We start from the raw sequence: 14,493 nt of genomic DNA on the forward strand, positions 1-14,493 counted from the left end.
AATCACTGCGCAGTTGATAAACTCCACTTGAAACTGGTTTTCTCCAAACCAAGGAGAATGTCTGGTGGGGGACTCGAATTGGCAAAATGAAGTGTGGGAAAGGAAATAATAGTATGAGGAAAATAGGCTGTTATTGCTCTAATTTTTCCCAAAGATATTTTGTCTTCGACTCCTGTTTCTACTACCTTCTACGGATGTCTTGATTTCCTCAACAGGGGAAACATATGTAGAACTCTGACGTGCGGCCTACTAATCAGCTATAATGAAGTCATAAGTATTCCAACATCACACCGACCTGCATCTTCCACGGGTCTTATTTTAAAGATTCCTTTCCCAGTCTTCTGGACTACCCAGCCCCCATCTAAAGGATCTGAAGCAACGGGTAGGCTGTATGGCTAATGAGTCAAGCCCATCGGGGTCACTAAGGGTGACCTCTTCATCCCCACCCTCTTCCCCCTGCGTACATAAACCACATCTCAGGAGCTGGTGAGAGCCTCATTCAGTACACCTTAGACACCATACATTTGTTTCTGTATGGTGTATCTGTAGTTTTCCGTTGCCTTATATGCACACTTCTTGCTTGGACTTTGGCCTTTTTCCCTTTGGGAACTCATCATTAACCATGGAACAGAACACGTGTTATATACAAAGGCTGTAAAGTTGAGACGCAAAAGAGGATCAGACCATCAGCGTGCCTTTTCACTTTCAAACAAATAGGGAAAACTCTTAATTTGACAAATTATTCTTAATCTGGAAATAAAAAAAAATAAACTTAATGTCCCCTTTATGACCCCGCTTTAGGAAATCACAGCAGCGTCCACATTATAAGGAAGAAAAAAATGACTATTATTAGTTTCCTTGACTGAGAACATTTTAGGCCCATGTGTGATGGTGATACAAACGAACTATTTTGACGTATGCCTACACTCTAACTACAACCTACGGGTCCTTAGCATGAATTATACTTAATCTCAGCACACTATCAAGAAAAAAAAGACACATTCAGAATGAACTGATGTGACCTAGAGGCGGGGCTTAAAACGTCTACTCCCTTAAATATGGAGTTGTATCACGTAACCCTCAGATTCGAACCGCCGTAAAAGTTTAAAGTTCGTCTCATCCCATCTCTCTTTTTTGTTGCATGTCTTCAACGGAGAACGTACATCACAGGTAAATACATGTCTATTTGTGCAGCCCGTCGGAAGAATCTTAATCCGTTAACCAATTCCAGAAAGTCTTAAGAAGATTAAATAACAAAAGAAAATTACTTGGAATGAATGGAGCATTGTGGCCGACTAGAATACATATGAACCAGTATCGTGTAACAGTATACAGTAGTCTAAATTCCAAGACCTATTTCCAAAAAAGAAAATAGTTGTTGCTGTTAAAAACGATTTGCAATTAACTATTGTCGTCTTTACTACTCCACTTTAGCCTTATCGTGAGATGTTGGAATGTGCATTGGTAACAATAACATGATTAAGTGGCATGTCCATCGAATACATTGATGATGGGATGTAACATTTGATGTACTACATCAAATGTATCATTTTGGTAAGAACGGCAAGTTCCGATAACGGTTCCGTCTTTCACTTCATAATTTATTTGGGCCTGCAGAGGGCGCACGCGCCAATTGTGTATTAAATTGACAAAAGCCAATGGGGATTTTCCACAGCAATCAACTTCCATTAATGATTAAGTGACAAGCGGCAAACGACCCTGACCTTACGATGGTATCCCTAATGGGAAAGGCACATGTTTGCTTTTCCAGAGATAACTCATAGCTAAATGTGCTTCTCATTAATAAAGTATGTATTCATCAAACAGATCAAAGCCACACAGAACCTGCAGTTTAATGCTCTAACCACTAAGCTATACCCACCCCATGAGTACAGCTTAGTGGTTAGAGCCACTGAGCTCCCAGCCACATGGCTGGAAGACCTCGAAAGATCAAAGTCTAGCTGAAGAATTTTAAAGGAGGAAGTAGTATGCCTTTAAGCCAATCAGGTCTCAACCCCACGCTGGTCTGTCGTGGTGTCGTCCTGTAGAATGTGGCGTCTGCGCGTGGCGGTGGTGGGGGCGGGGGCGGCCGGCCTCTGTGCCGCCCGACACATCCTGTCCAGACCGGACATCTACGCCTCGCCCGTCGTCTACGAGCTCTCGAAGAACGTCGGGGGAACCTGGTTCTACGAGGAGCGTGTCGGTAGATACGACAACGGGATACCCATACACAGCAGCATGTACAGAAACCTCAGGTACAGCAACCTCTCACTCTCTGTCTTTCTCTCTTTGCCCCTCTCTCTCTTTCTCTCTCTCTGCCTCTCTCTTTCTCTCTCTCTGCCTCTCTCTCCTTCTCTCTCTCTTTCTCTCTCTCTCTGCCTCTTTCTCTCTCTCTTTCTCTCTCTTTCTCTCTTTCTCTCTCTGTCTCTCTCTTTCTCTCTTTGCCTCTTTCTCTCTGCCTCTCTTTCTCTCTCTCTGCCTCTCTTTCTCTCTCTCTCTCTCTCTCTCTCTCTCTCTCTCTCTCTCTCTCTCTCTCTCTCTCTCTCTCTCTCTCTCTCTCTCTCTCTCTCTCTCTCTCTCTGACCTTGTTATGTCTCTCGCCCCCTCTGTGGAGGATTGTTGTTCCCCTTCAGGACCAACCTTCCCAAAGAGGTGATGATGTTCCCCGACTTCCCCTTTGACCCCCAGCTCCCTTCCTTCCTGCCCCACAAGGAAGTTCATCGGTACCTGCAGAGCTACTGTGAGACCCACAGCATCACGCCCCACATCAAGGTAGGTACAGGCCACCTGGGGGGTGTCTGCAGACAAGGGGCCCACTGCAGGACTAAGCCATTAGGCATCCCTCCCTCCACTCTAGTTCACCACAGTGGTGGAAGACGTCAGCCCCGTCGCCACGGAGACAGAGGAGTCGTCGGCCGGTACGAGGTGGACGGTGACGTCGCGTGACGGGTCGGGAGAGGAGACGACGGAGGCCTTCGACTCCGTCTTCATCTGTAACGGGTGAGATGACATCACGTGGGCGGTTTGTGTTTGCACTGTGTCCCGCGATGCTACGCTGTACAAATGAACTTCGATTTTAACACGTTGTTATAGGGTTAGTTTATCTACAACAGGGAAGTCAAACTTGAGGACACTTTGATGATGTACCCTGGCCTTTGACCTCTGACCCTTTCTGTTCCCTGAAGGCACTACTCTGACCCCCACTTCCCCTCCATTCCAGGGATGGAGCACTTTAAAGGTATGGACCGCTCTGCCCCCTCATCATCCTTTCTCTGCCTCTCTTACACTCTGACTGTGGTCCACTCTTTTGGCCCTTCCTGGCCGGCCGGCTGTCTATCATTAAGAGCGATGCTCCCTCCCTCTCCCTCCTTCTCTCTCGTCACTAGGCACAGTCATGCACAGTCATTCGTACCGTTACCCTGAGCCATTCTCTGGGAAGTCAGTCGTGGTTCTCGGCGCTGGAAACTCTGGAGTAGACATCTGTCAAGAGCTGGCAAGATCCGACGCCAAGGTGGGAATTCACACGCGCGCGCACACGCGCACACACACATGTACAGACCTGTTACTAGTTCTCATTGCACTTTGTTTTTACAAAGCTTATTTTTTTACACGCCTATGGAACAGGAACCAGAATAACAGGAATCGAATGAGGTCTAGTTAAAGTAATAACGTCCTCAGTTAGGAGCGCTCTTATTCAAAGCAGGGTGGGTATTCAAACCTGTGATCTGTAATCAAATCCTCTAACCACTGAGCTATACCCATCCCCAAATCAAATTTTACTTTAACTTCATTTAGCAGCCGTTTTCATCCAAAGCGACAAATAGTCCAAACCGTACATTTACATTTAGTCATTTAGCAGACGCTCTTATCCAGGGCGACTTACAGTAAGTACAGGGATATTCCCCCCGAGCCAATCTGGGTGAAGTGCCTTACCAAAGGACACAACGTCATTTTGCACGTCCGGGAAATCGAACCGGCAACCTTCTGATTTAATAGCACGATTCCCTAACCGCTCAGCCATCTACAGACGAAGATCAAGTATCCGAAGTGCAAGAGTTTTAACAGTATTTCGGTGGTGAGAGTCCTGGAATGCGGTCTACCTCCTCCATTTTCTTTCCACCAGGTGATTCTGAGCCACGGGAAGCCCACCCTGCCCACCCTCTCCTCCGTGGGGGTGGAGCAGGTGCCTCCTATGGTACGGGTCCTGGAGGATGGATCCTTCCAGTTCCAGGACGGCTCCGTGACCAAGGCCCAGGCTCTGATGCTCTGCACGGGCTACAACTTTACCTACCCCTTCCTCAACCCCACCAAGCTGGGCTTGAAGATCCAGGAACAGCTGGTGACCCCTCTGTACAAGTTCATGATGCCCCCGGCCTTCCCCTCGCTCTTCATCCTGGGCATCTGCAAGATCATTTGCCCCTTCCCCCACTTCCACTGTCAGGTCAGTGGGGGGCGCTGAGCCCTGGAAGGGTTTGGGAGAAGTGAAACATCTGAGAAAAAAACTAATAAAAGCAAGAGTTGTTTATAGAAGCAAAATGTTGATTATTCATTATCCTGTAATAATATTATTCAAAATAACAATTATTAGTGGTACTACGTGCACCTGTCCCTCCACCTCCACCTCTCCCTCCATCTCTCCCCCCAGGTCCAGTATGCCCTGGGGGTGCTGGAAGGCTCGGTGCCCCTGCCGTCCCGCGCCGACATGGAGGCGGACGCCCAGAGAGAGATTGACAGGAAGGCAGAGATGGGGGTGCAGCTCAGACACATGCTGAGGATGGAGAAGGACCAGTGGGGCTACTACCAGTCTCTGGCCCACACAGGGAAGTTCTCCCCTCCTCCTCCGGTCACGCAGAGCCTCTTCAACGAGGTGGTGAAGCAGAGGCAGATACACCCGCACAACTACAGGAGACTCAACTACCGGCTTGTCAGCGCCACCCAGTGGGAACAGATGGAAACGCAGACTAGTTTGTGAGAATGAGGTGGTGGAGGAGGAGGTGGTGGAGGAGGTGATTTAAGGAGGAGGAGGAGGAGGAGGAGGAGGAGGAGGAAGAAGAGGGGGAGGAATTTAATAACGTGATGCCATTGTTCATGAGGGCAGAAGTTATTTTGTTGAAAATAAATCTAGATTTTTGTATTATCAGAAACTCAAGATCCTCTTGAGGAGGATTCATGTAAGAATGTTAAAGGAAGTCATTACTATAGTTTTGTTACCAAGCATAAAAATAGCTTTCATCGTAGGAAGGAGTGGATTTTGAGGCATCCTTCTATTGAAAGAAAGACATGGCAGTACATGGTATTTTTGAGACTGTAGTAAGTTTCAAATTAGACAGTAAAATGAATGTATAGGTTTTATTCACAAAACAGACAATTCTATATCTGTGGCCCTAATTCACGGTAAATATTATTTTTTTACCCGTCAAGAGATGAATGGCTATAGTATAGTATGTTCGAATTGTTTTTTTCCTGTAACAAAACTTGTCATGTGCTAAAAGCTTTGTCTGAATGTTTAAAACCCGTATGTCACCACAGAATAAGCAAACTCTACATTTTACAGATATTCTGAACATCAAAACAACGTTTTGTAACAAACACATTCAATAATAAAACTAACTGTGATCAGAAATATTACATGGATATTTGTAAAACCATAACGCTTATAATACTTCTAAACCTATTGGATACAGTAGTAGTACATAAGGCCCTATTGTTGTAATCAAACTGATGCCTGTCAATTAAACACGAGAACACTGCCCACAGCAGTCTGAAACCGATTTAAAGTTATTTTTTAAATAAACGTTGTTTCTCCCCAAGTGCTGCACTGCCAAACTGTCACAGCATTTCTTTGTCCGTCTAAAGGATTCTCCCATCTGGCCATGGAAGTCCCAATGCATCAACCGTCATCTCCAAAAATTGTGAAATAGGACACCTAGGAGTCGTCTACATTCTTAACCCTTTCCTGTGTCCATTCTGTACATGTTTCCTGTTGGAAATACCACACTATTATTTATTTATAATAAAAAGTCTAATGTAATCACAGTCAGACTGAAACTGAAGCAGGAAAGTTGTAGAGGTGGCGTACCATTGACTAGACGCTCTTGATTCAGCGGTCACAGGTTTTTTTTTCTTCATTTCATTACGCCGAAACCGAGGTTAAAAAGCGGTGGGAACGCTCTTAGGAAGAGGGGGATGGATTAAAGGGAAGGGGTAGCCTTCTGGAAACGGCAGGGTGTTTCCTCAACTCTATAGGAAGAGTTTAATCAAATGTTAATAGACTTTAAGTAGGCTTCACCGCGGGTGGACCGCGAATCAACAGCACCCAGAACACAGAAAGCGAAAACGCAATGTCGGGAGCTGTGCATGGTTTGGAATAGGTAAGTAGCCTTGAAGTCACCCCCCCCCCCCCCCCCCTTACATCTAACTTGTAAACAACATATAATCGATGCTTGTGTGATACGGATATTAAACATTGGAGATACTTTGTAGTTCGACCTTCACTCTACTTCCAGAGCAAGGCGCCTGCTTGACAAGAAATTCGAGCTCAGTTGTCTTGCTGCAAGTCTTGAAATAACATCCAAGTTTCTAATCTCAGTCTCAAACTGTGGCGTAGCCTCAGGAATTCAAGCAGAACAAAATAAATACAACCTTCTTATTATTGTATAAGCCTAGTGTATCACAGCTTCACATTCTCAAACACCTTGTAAAGAAAACCTGCATTGACATTAAACATGTATTTAGCATTTCCCAACTCTGAATAACTTTTTTAACCAAACATGACAGCCTGTCTTCCTCAACTACATTTTCAACATTGTTCCCCAGAGTGAGAGATGGAGGGGGAGACTGAGAAGGAGCCGGCAGAGGAGAAGGAGAGCGATGACACAGGACAGTCTGGCGAGGAAGAGGAAGGAGGGACACGGCATCACAAGACTTCTGAGTGTGCCGAACCGGACCAGGACCTACCCATAATGCACTGGGAGGACCTGAGCCTGAGGATCGCTGAGCTGGAGAAACAAGAGGAGGAGAGGAGGGAAAGGGCAAAGGTCAGGGTTCAACTGTGAAGGGGGGGATGTGTGTGTGTGTGTGTGTGTGGGGGGGGTATTTACGGTTGGGTCTCAGTTGTCTAAAGTGTTTTCTTTTGCTTGTTTGCACTCCTCTCACACTGCGAGAGGAAGTGTTCTGGTGCTGGGGGGTGGAGAGAGGAGACGATGTTTGCACTCCTCTCACACTGCGAGAGGAAGTGTTCTGGTGCTGGGGGGGGGAGAGAGGAGATGATGTCCAGGACAGGACCCTCTTCAGACAGACTCGTGACATCCGGAACAGAACCTCACGCTCCAACGAGTCACACTAACAACAAATGACAACGGTCGAGCCATCCAGTGAAGCTTCGGGTTGTAGTGGGAGTCAGGTGGCTGAGCGGTTAGGGAGTCGGGCTAGTAATCTGAAGGTTACCGGTTCGATTCCCGGCTGTGCCAAATGACGTTGTGTCCTTGGGCAAGGCACTTCACCCTACTTGCCTCAGGGGGAATGTCCCTGTACTTACTGTAAGTCGCTCTGGATAAGAGCGTCTGCTAAATGACTAAATGTAAATGGAATGTAAATGTAGTGGACAGCGTTTGGTCAGGCCGTGGGGATGCAGAGCTGGTCTGGGCACAGATTGTGGGTCGGCGCTGGGGTAGGTCCCGAGGATGCTCTTGATGCAATCCAGAGACCTGGGGAAGTTCATTGAGGGACAGCTACCTTCCGTTCTCATAGGAAGCAGGAGCGAGTCTTTGGCAGTCAGGCAGCCCTCACGGATGACCAAATCTGGTTAACGTCCTTGAACACTTCGCGCTTGCTAAAAGGGGTGCCTTCCCGGACTAAACCCCTTGCCCAGGCCCAAACACTCCTGACATATTCTCTACTTGGATTTCCGTTTTACACATCTTTCAGACAACGTCATAATCTCTCGCGGTGGGCCTCTGTCAGCGAGACTCTAGTTATTTACAACATGTCTGGTACCAGACGACAACATGAGCGAAACACCTCTCTGGAATGTTCCGTGAGACCTGAGTGTGTCTCCAGAACAGGACTGCGGAGTCCACTCTCCCCTCACCGCCACATGTTCCCTAGCCATCCTTCTTTCCATCCTTCCACCCCTCCTTCAGAAGTTCTGTTTTTCTCTTTGCAGAGCGCGAGCGGGTCGGAGCTGCTGACGGGATCGGAGGGGAGGATGGACGAGAGGCGGGGGGGCGCAAGGAGGCAGAGCGGGGAGGACGAGGTCGAGCCCAGAAGCTGTCGGGTCACTGTGATCACTTCTCGGTAGGCGGCGACGGGTACATTTCTTCTTTTGCCGGTCGCTTCTATCATGACTGTGGTGCGATTTATTGTCTTCATACCTGATTCTTTGCGCAGGTTTACCCATAATAAAAACCTCCAGCTGTGCTATATCAACAATAGTGAAAGTGATGAAGAGGAGGCAGGAACTGGTAAAGAGGTGAGTGTTCTTCGCGCCTGGATAGTTTGACTACAATAAACCCATTCATAAAATCCACAAAACCAATCACTCACTATGTTGTAACACAATGTATCCTGCCCAAATTCCACAGTCCTTGTATGGCCTTGTTAGTTAAACATTTAACACATACCCATGTTGCCCCATCCCTTTGTTGTGTTTCCTGTTTACTTCCTGTTTACTTCCTGGTTGCTTCATGTTTACCTCATGTTCATTTCCTGTTTTCCAGGGCTCTACAGGAGCAAGTAGCAACGGTTACCACCCTTCTGGCCTGAAGCAGGAAGTGAAGGTTGCACTGAGGGCGCTACGGGACAAGCTGTGGGCAGAACAGAAAGAGAAGGAGGTAGGTGATGGTATGAAAAAGAAGTAAAGTGTTTACAGAGATCGGAGACAAGGACAATTAGAGAATAATGTGTAAGGAGAGAAGGAGAAAGACAGAAAGATAACAGACTGTTGGATAGACTTGAGTGGGAGGCGTCAAATAAGAAGCTAGAGACTGTTGCTGTCAGACGATGGCAGTATTTCTGCATTGCGCCTCAATCTATGATTTCATGTGTTGCCGGGTCTACCTGCATACAACATTGTGTGTGTGTGTGTCTGTCAGCATCTTGCCAGCTGTACCGCTGCAACCAGGAGGACGCACCTGGACCTCATTGACCTCCGGCTCTGCTCTCTCCAACACCTGCTCTCCCTCAGGGTGTCCCTCGGCCAGGAAGTACAGGGTCAGTTCACCCTCCTGGAACCACAGCTGTCGCTTTGCCATTCGTCACACCGTGGTTGTTGAGTCACGCTAAAGTTGTGATCCCGTAACATCCGTGTTGAGTTGGATATGATAGTACGTGTGATGTGTTGACTGTAGGTCGTGGGGGGGGGGGGGGGGGGGGCTGAAAATACACGCACACCCACAGAGATGCAAACACTCTCTCTCCATTTCCCTTTACCCACTCCTCACACCTTACACATGCATGAATCATTGTCGGGGGGTCAGATGGCTGAGCGGTTAGGGAATCGGGTGACCAATCAGAAGGTTGCCGGTTCGATTCTTGGCCGTGATAATGACGTTTTGACCCTGGGCAAGGCACTTAACCCTACTTGCCTCAGGGAGAATGTCCCTGTACTTACTGTAAGTCGCTATGGATAAGAGCGTCTGCTAAAATGACTAAATGTAAATGTCTTCCTCAGCTTATTGTTGTCTTGCTGAGTCACTCACTGGAACTTGAATTCTCTACAAATGATACTGATACCTGTACTGTTACCCCCATGCCCCCCCCCCCCCCCCCCCCTTCCCCCAGACCTGAGCTCAGAGCTGGTGTGCCACCTGCTGGAAAGGGACCAGCTAAGGACCAAACAAGACGCCATGCTCATGGATGTACAGGATCTGACATAACACTCGCAAACAGGATGTGACATCAGAGCAGGATGTGACATCGCTGACGGACACAGGAAGTTAGACAGAGCAGCAGGAGAGCACTGTGGGATCTCTGAGGGTCGACGGCTCGCTTTGCAGGGAGGTCCGTTTGAATCTGTTAGCGACTGTTGGAACAAACACTCCGAAGTGGGAACAATGACACGTTGAGAAGGATTACACAGGATTACGTCACGATATCTATATCGTAAAGAATATGGATAGTCTATCTGATCCTTTGTTAGTAGCATCGTTATCAAATGTATTGTAACAGAACGTACAGTATGTTTATTTGTACTCATGCACTTAACAATATGGAGTCATATTAGAGGGATGTTTTGAGCCACATGTGGTATGCTTAACATCTGTTCTGATTTATCTGACACCTTCCAAGGAGCAGAAAGCCCTGGGAGAAGTCGATCGCTAAGTGAAAGCACTTTCATAAATATGACCACCCAGCTTTGAGTTGTATTACCTACAAACAAATAAGGGATGCTACTTTGTCTCCATGTTTTATTGTGTTTAAGTGTATAAGGGAATAGTCCACTCATAGTGTGTTAATAATGTAATACACACAAGCTAAGGGATTGCGAATTCGGGGTGAATGTCCAACAAATATTTTATGTCAATTCAAGGAAGGGAAGCCTTGAATCTGCCACTGAAAGGGAATCGTCCACTTGTGGTGTGGTACAGTAGTTAGTATCAGTTGTTAACCATTGAGATAATGATCTTGACATGTTTGTACCTGTTATTTACATTTACATTTAGTCATTTAGCAGACGCTCTTATCCAGAGCGACTTACAGTAAGTACAGGGACATTCCCCCGAGGCAAGCAGGGTGAAGTGCCTTGCCCAAGGACACAACGTCAGTTGGCATGACCGGGAATCGAACTGGCAACCTTCGGATTACTAGCCCGATTCCCTCACCGCTCAGCCACCTGACTCCCATTACCCACCTATGATGCTAGCGGAGGTTTTACGACCATAACTGCCATTTTCATAGGAACTACCTGCTACTTCCTATAATGTCCTGTGCCTTACTATGCAGCCGTTCCATTTCAGCGAGGTCTCAGCAAATCACGCATATGAGAAAGGCATAAGCCTAAATTGAAGGATTGATAGCCATAGACATGAGTCCCTTTCCTATTGTCTTGAATTTAAAGGCCATTTTCATTTTTAATCTCTAAAGTATTGTTTTTTTCAGTATTGACTTTTTCTTACTAATTTTGCATTTAATAAACCGTAAATGGGTACTGTACGGCATGTTGCCTGCCCCACGTGTGTGTTAGTAGGACTGTAAGAGGTGTGTGTGTGTGTGTGTGTGTGTGTGTGTGTGTGTGTGTGTGTGTGTGTGTGAGAGAGAGAGCGAGAAGGGGAGAGAGGGAGCCCATACAAAAGTGTACCTTCGCTGACTTGCTCAGCACTAATGAATGAGAGGTCAATAACAGAGGATCCAGACAAACAGGGAGAGTGAAGGTTGAACAACAGTGCTCAGAAGAATTAAACATCAGCTGGGAAAAAGACCAAAAAGAGAGACAGTAAAGAGGTACATATTGTGAGGCAGTGACTAAAAGAGAAGTTAGTGCATGTTTCACAAACGGTAGTTCTGCTTTGTTGCGAGAAGGGATAAAATGACTGTTTAATGTCATAGGAACATCAGGCTTTCTGAATACGACAAAGGAAAACAGCCTTTTATTACCAGAGAATCGGGTAAGTGGTTTTGTATTTCATCAAAATGTTCATGCAAATGTGCACAGGTTATTTCAAGTTTAGCTGAATTAAAGTAGTCAGAATAAAATAATTTATTTTGTTACAATATAATAAAAGACAGCCTTGACTGTGATATGCACACAGATGGGAAAGATGAGTACTTTTCCAATACCCCTCAGTCTACGGTTGACAAAATGATCTCAAATTCGATTAATCTGTTCCAAGATGTAGTTAACCCAAGTCAATGCGACTGCACCAGGTTGTATTGGGTTTCCGTTCTGCAGTTCTGTCTGAATGAATGGATATCAATTATTTACAGAAGCAGTGAAGGTCAGAGAGAGGGGGCTTTGGGACCCAGGTTCAGGACGCTTTTAGCTGCAACACCCGGCAATCTAGAAATACACCCATCACCCGACACAGAGGTAAGAGATCCTGTCTGTTGATCTGACACTGTGTTGTCTGTGGTGACTGAATAAGGGGTGTCCGAAGACCCCACAGCAGGGGGAGACGAAACAGGAGATGGAGACGCAGAACGCAAGCATTCCTGGGATGATCTTGCGTATAAACATACACGTTATTTTCCAGCGGGTTTAGCTTTAATTTATGACGTTTGGTGACTCACACGAGCATGCATGCATGCACAGACGCACACACGCATACATGTTAGTTCAGGATACACGGTAGCCTATAGGATGGAAAAACTATTAGCACAGTAAATGTACTGTAGCAGAGACGCTCCATGTTGGGTGAATTTTACAGAAAGGTTGAGCTATGGTCGAAGAAGTGGATCACTAACACAGCAGATGGAACATGAATGAATGGGAGAGTTTCCGGAAGATTCTGTTACTGATTAAATGGCAAGCAGACCGAAAATTACTCTTGATCAGCAAAAAACTGCACATTCCCCAGCAGTGTTTTCCAACTGAAAAACTTGTTTTCTTTCTCCCGAACAGGACGTTCATCTCCAACCCAGACCCTCTGCAAACTTGGATGACACGCTGACTGGAAGACCGCACCTGGAGATCGGAGAAACTATGACAGGAACATAAGCCAGCAGGAACAATCTCCCCCCGGAGTAAGGTGTGATGACAGAGGAACATGACTCGTTACGCAAGAAGGGAAAACATCCACCAAGCATGACGATAAGCCAGGCCTCCGACGCCACACCGCTGGGCCCAGCAGGGCCAGGCAATGCCAACTACACCTCTGCCTCCCCCTCCTCCAACACCTCCCCCTATCCCCCGCCCTCCCCCTCCTCCTGCAGCATCGACGAGTCCTACAAGTACGTCTTCCTCCCCGTCTGCTACTCTCTCACCTTCCTCTTCAGCCTGACGCTCAACTCCGTGGTCCTGCTGCGCTCCTGTTGGCGCCGCGGCGACTGTCGGCGCGGCAACGGAGGCTCCCGGCGCTGGAACACCTCTCTGATCTACATGGTGAACCTGGCAACCACGGACCTGATGTACGGCCTCTCCCTGCCCTTCCTGGTGGCCAGCTACATGATGAGGGACAACTGGGTGTTCGGGGACTTCATGTGCCGTCTGGTCCGCTTCCTGTTCTACTTCAACCTGTACTGCTCCATCTTCTTCCTCACCTGCATCTCCGTGCACCGCTACCTGGGCATCTGCCACCCCATGAGGACCATCACCCTGGAGAGCAAGCGGGCCGTGAAGGGGACCTGCGCCCTGGTCTGGATCATGGTGTTCATCCTCACCTGCCCCATCTTCAGGTTCGCCCAGACGGGGTTGGTGGTGAGGGCGGGCGGCGTGGAGGCTGGGGGGACGCCCGGCCTGGGGGAGAACGGCAGCGAGTCTAAGGAGGACGGTGGCGGGGGCGGGGATGGTTTAAACGAGGCTTACGTCAACTGCTGGGACGACGCCATCGATAAGGACTTTGCCGACTACGTCCCGTACGGGATCACGCTGCACCTCCTGGGGTTCTTCGTGCCTTTCGCCATCATCGCCTGGTGCTACTCCCGGGTAGTCAGGACGATCTTCCGGACGCTGAGCTCCGCTCCCGGCTCCCAGGAGGGCCGGGAGGAAGGAGGAGGAGGGGGAGGGGGAGACACAGAGGGAGCCCGAGAGAGGACTTCCGTCTCCATCTCCAGCTCGCAACACTTCCACTACATACGCAGGCGTCGCAAGTCCATCAAAACCATCGTGACCATCACCTTCCTGTTCGCCCTGTGTTTCCTTCCCTTCCATGTGACGCGCACCCTCTTCCTGCTACTGCGGCGGGGTCAGGTTGGGGGGTGCAACACCATGAAGATGATCTCCATCTGCTACAAGGTGACCAGGCCGTTGGCCGCCTGCAACGCCTGGCTCAACGCTCTCCTTTACTTCCTGACCGGGGACCAGGGCGGTCCTTGCTGCTGGCCCGCGGACGGCGCCGGCAGCCGCCGCCACCGCAGCGCCACCCTGTGGCCTCTGAGGATACTGAAGAGGGAAGGGGTCGGGGAGGAGGAGGTGGTGGAGGTGGAGGAGGAGAAGAAGAAGGAAAGGCAGGTGCACGCGGAGAGTGAATCCAAGTCGTCCAGGATTATGTTCTGAGGGTGTTTTGTTTCTGGGGGGGGTGGGGCGTGAGCATGAAAGCCATTTACTCAGAAGTTATTGATGTACATGTGTTTTCTTGGATGTCTATGTATGGGAGATGTTGCACTTTAATTGATTTGATTGAGATTAATTGAGTAAATACAGTTGTTGTTGTTGTTATAAAAGTGTACTACCCAATAAAGTTACCGAATTATCTATCTTGAATGTTGAAGGTGTCTAAAAGTCCCTTTGACTAGTTAATACTGCACAGTCATGCACACATAATATCTTCCTGAATTATAAACCTCACACACATTCTCTCTCTCTCACACACATATTAAAATAGGCCTACGCACCAACGT

General features: G+C 47.9%; 3 protein-coding genes across 3 annotated transcripts; all 3 read left to right on the forward strand.

The window, feature by feature from the left end:
- Positions 1-1,046: 1,046 nt before the first annotated feature.
- Positions 1,047-5,014, forward strand: LOC134013862 (uncharacterized). Its single transcript, XM_062453609.1, has 8 exons — positions 1,047-1,170; positions 2,049-2,255; positions 2,634-2,772; positions 2,858-3,000; positions 3,186-3,238; positions 3,387-3,511; positions 4,124-4,441; positions 4,646-5,014. The coding sequence occupies exons 1-8, from the start codon at positions 1,142-1,144 to the stop codon at positions 4,970-4,972; spliced, it is 1,341 nt and encodes a 446-aa protein (XP_062309593.1). The 5' UTR covers positions 1,047-1,141; the 3' UTR covers positions 4,973-5,014.
- Positions 5,015-5,909: 895 nt separating this feature from the next.
- im:7136398 (schwannomin-interacting protein 1) lies at positions 5,910-11,151 on the forward strand. Its single transcript, XM_062453610.1, has 7 exons — positions 5,910-6,371; positions 6,817-7,037; positions 8,165-8,295; positions 8,389-8,470; positions 8,718-8,831; positions 9,093-9,210; positions 9,781-11,151. The coding sequence occupies exons 2-7, from the start codon at positions 6,825-6,827 to the stop codon at positions 9,873-9,875; spliced, it is 753 nt and encodes a 250-aa protein (XP_062309594.1). The 5' UTR covers positions 5,910-6,371; positions 6,817-6,824; the 3' UTR covers positions 9,876-11,151.
- Positions 11,152-11,447: 296 nt separating this feature from the next.
- LOC134013884 (P2Y purinoceptor 3) lies at positions 11,448-14,332 on the forward strand. Its single transcript, XM_062453645.1, has 2 exons — positions 11,448-11,603; positions 12,557-14,332. Exon 2 carries the CDS (start codon positions 12,689-12,691, stop codon positions 14,147-14,149), a length of 1,461 nt encoding a protein of 486 aa, XP_062309629.1. The 5' UTR covers positions 11,448-11,603; positions 12,557-12,688; the 3' UTR covers positions 14,150-14,332.
- The last annotated feature ends 161 nt before the right edge of the window (positions 14,333-14,493 follow it).

The sequence above is a fragment of the Osmerus eperlanus genome, chromosome 27, assembly GCF_963692335.1.
Source record: "Osmerus eperlanus chromosome 27, fOsmEpe2.1, whole genome shotgun sequence".
Classification (NCBI taxonomy): Eukaryota; Metazoa; Chordata; class Actinopteri; order Osmeriformes; family Osmeridae; genus Osmerus; species Osmerus eperlanus.

Coding starts and splice junctions, on each gene's coding strand:
- LOC134013884 (XM_062453645.1), top strand. CDS start 12,689: ATGACAGAGGAACATGACTCGTTACGCAAGAAGGGAAAACATCCACCA.
- im:7136398 (XM_062453610.1), top strand. CDS start 6,825: ATGGAGGGGGAGACTGAGAAGGAGCCGGCAGAGGAGAAGGAGAGCGAT. Junction 8,832..9,092: donor CAGAACAGAAAGAGAAGGAG/GTAGGTGATGGT, acceptor TGTGTCTGTCAG/CATCTTGCCAGCTGTACCGC. Junction 9,211..9,780: donor CCTCGGCCAGGAAGTACAGG/GTCAGTTCACCC, acceptor CCCTTCCCCCAG/ACCTGAGCTCAGAGCTGGTG.
- LOC134013862 (XM_062453609.1), top strand. CDS start 1,142: ATGTCTTCAACGGAGAACGTACATCACAG. Junction 1,171..2,048: donor ACGGAGAACGTACATCACAG/GTAAATACATGT, acceptor GTCGTCCTGTAG/AATGTGGCGTCTGCGCGTGG. Junction 2,773..2,857: donor GCATCACGCCCCACATCAAG/GTAGGTACAGGC, acceptor CCTCCACTCTAG/TTCACCACAGTGGTGGAAGA.